General features: G+C 47.4%; 1 protein-coding gene across 2 annotated transcripts in view; it reads left to right on the plus strand.

The window, feature by feature from the left end:
- COL4A1 (collagen type IV alpha 1 chain) overlaps positions 1 to 7,801 on the plus strand; it is a 148,261-nt gene that overhangs the window by 79,320 nt on the left and 61,140 nt on the right. For both annotated transcript variants that reach the window (XM_003799995.3, XM_023519173.1), the window contains exons 3-4: positions 7,385 to 7,474; positions 7,576 to 7,620. In XM_003799995.3, the coding sequence (XP_003800043.1) occupies positions 7,385 to 7,474; positions 7,576 to 7,620 (135 nt within the window). The remainder of the gene's footprint in view (positions 1 to 7,384; positions 7,475 to 7,575; positions 7,621 to 7,801) is intronic.

A 7,801-nucleotide genomic window follows, 5' to 3' on the forward strand; every position in this document is an offset into this window, starting at 1 on the left:
ACAGGGTGGAGTCTGGGTGCTGGGTCCACAGGGTGGAGTCTGGGTGCTGGGTCCACAGGGTGGAGTCTGGGTGCTGGGTCGACAGGGTGGAGTGGGGGAGGTGAAGAGAAGGAGCTAGTAGTAGTTTTTTAAGAGACCTCTCTGGTCTAAGTGTATCTGTTTCATGTATTTTTTTAGGATTTAATTTTTTCAGTATTTTCTATTTCCATGGAATTATTTGCAAACTGAATGTACTTTATTTTCTGTTACCATTAGACCCAAATACTCTCTCAGCTTATAAAATGGATACAAAGATGCAATAGGAAAAAAAAAATCCACAATTCACATTATTATTTCTAGGGTCACAGCCTTTACCAGTAGTGTAATAGCCTCAGTATTCAGGTCACTAGTCTTGTATTTGCCTTTAATTAAAATTTGAATTCTAATTAAAATTCCTTTCCACAGAGTCCTATCTTTTAGGAGGCCTTAGCAGAGTGATTAGTCTCGGCTTTGCTCACAGCCATGTGTTCAATGGCACTAAATATTTAATATTTTTACTAGTAATAAATATTAATATAATGATTATTTAAGAAAAAGTGAGCACACTTTCAAGACGGCCAAGGAGTGTGGTTGATTTGGGGGAAGTGTGTAGTCCCACAGCGCCCTCTGGTGGCGAGAAGCCAGAGCCCACTGCGGCTTTCCTCCGACCACCTGTGCGTGGGGGGCCTTCTTCAAGGAGAGGGAGTGTGGCTGAGAGAGATTCCTGGATGTGGCTCAGGTGCTAAGCCATGGCAGGCGGAGGCAGCTCCTAGGAATGGGCTGGGGATGCAGGGCCTTGGGTGGGGGTTGGGTCAGGCTGAGGGAAGAAGGGAATCTGGGGAAGGGAGACTGGGGACCTTCACCTTGCCGTTTGCAGAGAACAAATGGGTGTGGCTTGATGGGAACATGGACCTAAGCTGTGGCTGAAGGCGAGCCACGTGGGGAAAGACTGGGCAGGATCTGACTGAATAAGCCCACAAGACTTTGGGAAAACATTATCATAATGTTTTTCTTATTTTCCAACTTGGGAGCTGGATTACTTGGGGGGGGGGGACTTAAAATAGTTTTATTTTAAAAATATTTTAAGCAGATTACTGCTTTGGAGTAAAAACTAATAATGAAAGCATTTCAGGCTGGTTTTTCTGAAAGAGGATGAGAGATGAACCCTTCTGTGTGGGGCTCCCATCCTTGCCCTCCAAGGTCTAGGCTCTCATCAGGGAGAAATGTCTGGAACTTTTGTAAGATTTTAAGACCCTTGGAAATGTTTAAGTATTTTTTGGCTGCCAAAAGTTTGTCAGCACTTAATTTTGCTAGAACGTTTTTACGGGATCAGTGAAGTCAGATGGTTTGTTTGCTTTTTGATGGCATTAGGGAAGAGATCCAAATTGTTTATAGTAAAACGGCACTCAGGGCTTTCTTGAGTTATTCTTGTGTTGAATGATAGTTTTTTAGAAAGCATTTTGTGAAAGACTCTTTTTAATTCATTTTTTTCCTTACAAGCTAATGTGCCAAGTGGATTTTCATAGCTAGGAAATATATGTAGTTCTGTGTCTTTGCAGGTGTGGTTCCGTCAGAAGTATCTTGTGTGGTCCCTTCTGTCACCCTCACTCCACTAGCTTTGGACTGGGGTTGACTTAAGCCTTTAGCCCTGTCAATGAACTTCCTGGCAAAGGTTGAAGTTCAGATGAATGTGCTCAAGCCTAGAACTGTGCCAGGATTCACCCTGGACTCAAATGATGTTTCAACATCAGGACCTGCCTAATGGAGCCTATTCTTGGGCACAGACCCTTGGTGAGAGTTCTGCGGTCAGTGTGGAGTCTGTGGGTGGTCTTATGCCGGTGAACCATCTGCTGGACATAGGGTGGACCTTATCCATGACAGGGACCTCACCCTCAGGAGTTGGAATTTTCCGCTCAAGAATCCTTGGGCTGGAAGTCCAATATAAAAACCCATGTCCAGGCTTGACCACGGAGAGAAAGGCGTTTCCACTCCACTTCCTGAGGAGCCAGACCAGCTCCAGCCACTCCCAGCTACTGTCCCGTCCCAGGGAGGAACGTGGAGGTCCATCTGGTGAGAGGCCACGGAGTCCTGGCCTGCTCACACCACCATCATGTGGTCTGAAAGAGGCAGGAGGGGTCTAGAAATTTTCTAGAAATAGAGTTACATTAGGGAGCTTATTATAATTTTTAGCATATTCTGATTCTCTCATCCATTGGATTTGAAAAGATGAGAATAGCTTCATTTTTAGAAATACTCTCTTAAACTTTCAACCCCCCCCCCCAGACACACAATAGTTCCCTACTCATGACAGATCAACTTCAGACTGAGGGTGTGAGTGCCGCACACGTTCAGTAAGAGCTCTACTTCTGATTTTGAATGGTGGTGTTTTTCTCAGACTGCTGCTGTGTGGTGCGGCCCTTTCATCGGGTGCTGGGCAGCAGTGGGAGCCCTTCTGCTCTTCTGTTTGGGGCACTGTTTGCTAAAGAGCAGGAGAGAGCCAGCACTTTTCATAAAGTAGGCCAACATAAGGGTTCAAGCACATGTAAGGCAGGCTAGGCTGAGCTGCGACATCCGGTAGGTTAGTGTATTAAACACATTTCGATTTAGGATATTTTCAGTTTTGATGGTTTTACCCAGACATGCTCCTCTTAAGTCCCGGCTCATCTGTATGCAGCTGCCAAAGCTCTTGGCGTTTACCCACAGATTAGACAGAGAGCTACTATGCAAGCGTTCCTGACATCGACTCTCTGAAACTCAAGATCGGGGTTTGAGAGAACAAACGAAAGTTTGGGGAAGAGAGAAAGATTTGCCGTCTGCTTTGGGGGTGTACTAGTTCTTGCTTTAGTATTAGGTGTTTAAACGCACAAGATAGTACTGATGGTAAATACATGTAGCACCATTTCAGGGACACAGTCCACCTTCTTAAATTTAATTCATTACATTTCTAATTAACACATGCACGTTCTCTGAGAATCTGGTCACATGTCTCCCAGAGCAGAGGAAAGCTGTCTTCCTCCAGAGAAGGAAGCCCTGCTGATGCCTGGCTGTGAGGGGCCCCCTCCTCCGCAGCGGCGGCCACATTCCTGCTCCAGTGTCAAGCTTCATGGCGTGGCCGTGGCTCCCCATGGGGCCTTGCTGCAGAGTTTCCATGACCCCGTGACACCGATTGCAGCCTTCCCACCACTTTCCCAGCAGCAGCAGCGCCAGCATTCAGGAAATGGTCCTGCAGATGTCTGACTGGCTGGGCGCGAGGCTTGGACCTGTGGGATTCTTGGCTGAGTTCTGCAGTTCCCCATTGACTGTGGACACCCCCCTCCACACTGAAGTTGCTCCCCCTCACTGAATGCTTGGTGAGCTCCGCCTCCAGAAGCAAGTGCCTGATTCTTTGTGTCTTGCTTGGGAATTGACGTCTCATGGCCCCAGATGACAAGAACCGAGTCTTGTGGGAGGCTAAGTGCTACAGCCAGGGTGTGACGCACCCCAAGGCTCAGACTGAGACAGATACTGGGGATCCCACCCCGCCCAGTCACCTCATTCTGCTGCCTTTTAAAATTTCTAGGGTAATAAGTACTTCAGATTGGAACTCACAGTCAGTGTCAGGTTATACCATTAGCTCATCATCTGTTCACCAACACTCACTGAATTCAAAGTTTGTGCTAAACTCTGTGGGTGAATAAAACTGTGTCCTTCAGAGAACTTACGGCACAGCGGTGGGGGGGGGATGCTCCCCAGGTTCCACGGGACGGGGTCCCACGCCCCCCTTGAGCGGGGTCATTCCTGAGAAAGCAGAACAGCCTGAGTACAGGGGAGGCCCCAGTCCAACATTTTCATATGTCTTTCTGTTCTCTGTGAAGATCCAGAAACATATTATTTTAAATTTGAAAAATTAATCAAAATTTTGGTTTAAACGTAGATTTTATGTTGGTCACAGAAACAAGTGTAATGTGGCCGTTGATAATTGGCATTTTGGTGACTGCCTATTCTAAGTCTATTTTGTGTTAACTCATGGTAATCGTATTACCCGTCCAGTTCTGAAGCTTTGTAGCGTCTCAGCTTCTGCTGTCCTGGGTACTTCATGTGTATTTGAACTTGTGAGTCAGACATGAAGGGAGCTATTAATATATTCCAGCGATCGACTTCTCAGTGCAGAAAGGAAAATAATTGGGTGTTAGAAAATAACCTTTCTCCTCACATTTTATGGATTTTTAAAAATACATATGCTTGCTTAAAATAATATGTTCAGCAAAATACTTAAGTTGCTGCATGCATGAGACTGTTTCATGCCTAGCTCCGGATGGCTAATTTTGATGCCAAGACAACTCTCCACGTCGTGTTCCTTCGTCTGCATGGACCATGGCGTCTTGTTCTTCCTTCTCAAAGTCTGAATTTTCCTGACCTGACGACACAGCAGCCATTATTTCCATCATAAGCTTTCTTCCCTTGATTAGGACAACACATTGCACTGATGTTCAGGAATGAACCCAGGGGCCCCACGAGCCTCAGAACGTTCTGAGTGGTATTTTCACAGACTCCTCTTTTCTCTCCTCCACTCACCCAGCCACACACCCTGGTTATGGTTTTCATCTTGGCCTGGCGTGAAGTGTGTGGCCACCATGGTGTTTGGACCTTGCCTTCAGCATTCCATGGGAAACAGACGGCCAGGGTCCCATTGCTCCCTGGTGGTCACTGTGCACATCGTGGGTGGAGGTCCAGCAGTCCCCCCTGCTTCCAGCAGGCGGTCATTACTGTAGCACTGCCAGCTACAGACGCAAAGTCTGGCTTGGGGACCGCTGGCTCCAACAACCTTTGCACAGCCTGTCCAGCTCATTGCTCTTCCTGTAACCCTGTGGAAACTTGCTCAGAGCTCAGAGGAATGATGTGGCCTGCGCTGTTTGCCAGCTAGTTGTATGGCTGTCTGAGTGCTTATCCTGTCTCTGTGCTCCACTCTGGTTCCCATGATAACCTGGGGCAGGGTGTGGGGTATTAGATTATTCACATGCACTTTTGTCTGGGCTAATGACTAGGAGAGTTAAAAATGTGGGTGACGGTAAGAGCCATGTGGATGGAGGAGTCACTTCCTTCTCAGCGACTTCATTGCAAAGCCCTTGGGATAGAGGGTTTGCTCAAGGGTTCTGGTGACATCTGGGAAGAATGTGTTCTTGTGGTCAAAGCAAGGACCGGGAGTCACATTTCTAAATTCTGTTCCCAGGAGCTCGAGGGGGTCACCCAGTGATATGTGGCAATTCAGCTAAGCATCGGAATCTTCATTTCCTTATCTGTGAAATGGACATAAAAGGGTTGATATGTTGAGCTAACACCAGGTGGTGACTTGTTTAATACTCTGCTGGGAAACAGCTTGTTCTAGTGACCTAAAAAAGCGGACCGTGGTGCAGGCTGACCCCGTTTCTATTTCTGGCTTTGGTGCTGACTCAGTGAGAACCTTGCAGAAATCAGTTAATCTGGCTCGGTCCTCAGTGCATTCCACGATTAGATTGAGAATTATAAAATCTTATCTTCGCTGGTCTCAGAGCGACACTGCCAACGTTAATGCAGTACTAAAAATACCACCCCAGTGTGTGAGGGCACATCCACCTCGACGGGCCTTCCCCATTTCCTTCCCGCCTCACATCAGGTTACTTGGACAATTCCACATTTATTTATTTTGTTAGCCAGCTGTTTGAAGTTCAGCTCAATTATATTGTGAGTAGGATTTTCCAACATCTGAAACTAGGTGTCCCAGTGTGGTGACCTTGTATGAAGGATGTCTAGGCTATTGAGTCCAGGAGTCGCCCCCGACGCCACTCCTGCAGGCCGAGCCTGAACGTCTCTGAGCAGCCCTCAGTTTGAACAAGTCTTCGTCTGGGAATGTTCCTCTTTCCCAGCCCTCAAAGGGCCTCTGGGAGAAGGAGCCAGCACTCCCCACCGAGTCCTGTGCTTGGGCCCCCATGGGTCAGCATCTCTTTCCAGAAGGTTCTTGTGCTGCTGCTGACCAATGGGCATGTCCATCTGTGGGGCTTAATTTCCTTTAATGCATTTACTATTTTATCCTATTCTCTAGAGCAATGTTTTTCTTTTTTATCTCACAGTGCACTTGGACCTATCATTAAATTTCCACGACGCACTTAAATTATGTTGGTCAAAATAAGAGTTAAAAAAAGAACACACTTATTGTGCTTTGAACTTTGTTCAAAAGTAATTTAATTAATGATCTTTAAACATGTTTGTGGTCCGCCTAAGATTCTCTCATAGCACTCCAGTTGAAAATCACTGCTCTAGAGTGTGAAATAGTCTCTCCCACAATGGTAAAAATACTGACTGTTCTTGGACTCCTGACTTCCACTGCCAGGTAAACAGTCAGCTCCATGGAGTCTTGGGGGTTGGAGCCCCAAGTTCACAGCCTCATTCTGCATTTGTAGAAGTTCAGCAAGTGTTTAATTCACCAGTAGGTTCCAGGGCCAGCCCAGGGAGCCGGATGACTTCGAAAGCTCTGGTTTTGTTTCATTTCAATTATGTGGTGGTGAAAAACTTGTAACTTACTCCCTGTAATGTGCCATTTTGAAGGTAATGTTTGTGTTTTGTGATGTTTAACTTGTCAGTGTTGTATTTTTATTTTGAACTAATATAACTTGGGGAGAGGCGCTGAACATAAAATAATCCTGCCTATAATCTGCAAAGTGCATTCTGTTTTTCAATCAGCAAACAGCGATTATTTAACCTCCCCAGTTTGTACTGGAAGAACGCACTCAAGTCCCTACCCTGTAAAGCACGTGTGTTTTCTTGATTGTCTATCTCGACTGTCCTCAAGGGCTTGACACAGGGCAGAGCAGCTGCCTAAAGGGGACTGTGTACAATGTTGGGTGACACTTAAAAGGTAGATATTCTAGTCAGGTCTCTGCAGAGAAATGGAGCCAGTGAGATAGATAGATGGGAACAGTTTGCTGTGGGAAGTGGCTCAGGTGACACATGGGCCTAGGGGTCACCAGATCTGTTCTGCCATGTTGAGCTTGAGAACTGGGGAAGCTGATGGCACAGCTCACAGCTCACAGCTCACAGCTCATCCCAGTCCTAGGGCTGGAGAGCCAGAGTTCTGATGTCCAAGGCCAGAAGATGGGTGTCCCGATTCTAGGAAAGAAAGAGAATTCTGCTTCCCTCTGCCTTTTTGTTCTATCTTTACCCCCATTCAGTGATTCAGATGCCTGTTTCTTCCAGAAGCACCCTCGCAGACTCACACAGACCCACCCTGGACACCCCAGAAGCCAGTCGCGCTGACCCTGCAGTTGCCCATCACGACCCGGCAGGCTGATTTATCTCCTCTGTCTCTGCATTCCTGCCTTTTTCCTGACTTAATCATGTTCCTTTTCTGCAGGGTGAAAGAGGCCTCCCCGGGTTACAGGGTGTCATTGGGTTTCCTGGAATGCAAGGACCCGAGGGGCCGCAGGGACCAGCAGGACAAAAGGTGAGCTTGATTGTGGCACCAGAGGGTGGGGTGGGCACAAGGTGACCTGCATTCCTGCGATAACCTGCAATCATAATGGCATTCTTTCTGTTCTGTCCCAGGGTGACACTGGAGAGCCAGGATTACCTGGAACAAAAGGGACAAGAGTGAGTCACTGTCACCATTGGTGATGATGGGATGGGGTCTGCTGGCCTCTGGAGTTGGGGCACTCCACCCACTTTAGGACTAACTTCCTGTCCTTCCCCTTCCCCGCTCCCCTTCCCCTTCCCTGTGCCCCCCTTCCCTGCACCCCCCTTCCCCTTCCCTGTGTCCCCTTTCCCCTTCCCT

The sequence above is a fragment of the Otolemur garnettii genome, unplaced genomic scaffold (assembly GCF_000181295.1).
Source record: "Otolemur garnettii isolate 467f Iridium unplaced genomic scaffold, OtoGar3 scaffold00161, whole genome shotgun sequence".
Classification (NCBI taxonomy): Eukaryota; Metazoa; Chordata; class Mammalia; order Primates; family Galagidae; genus Otolemur; species Otolemur garnettii.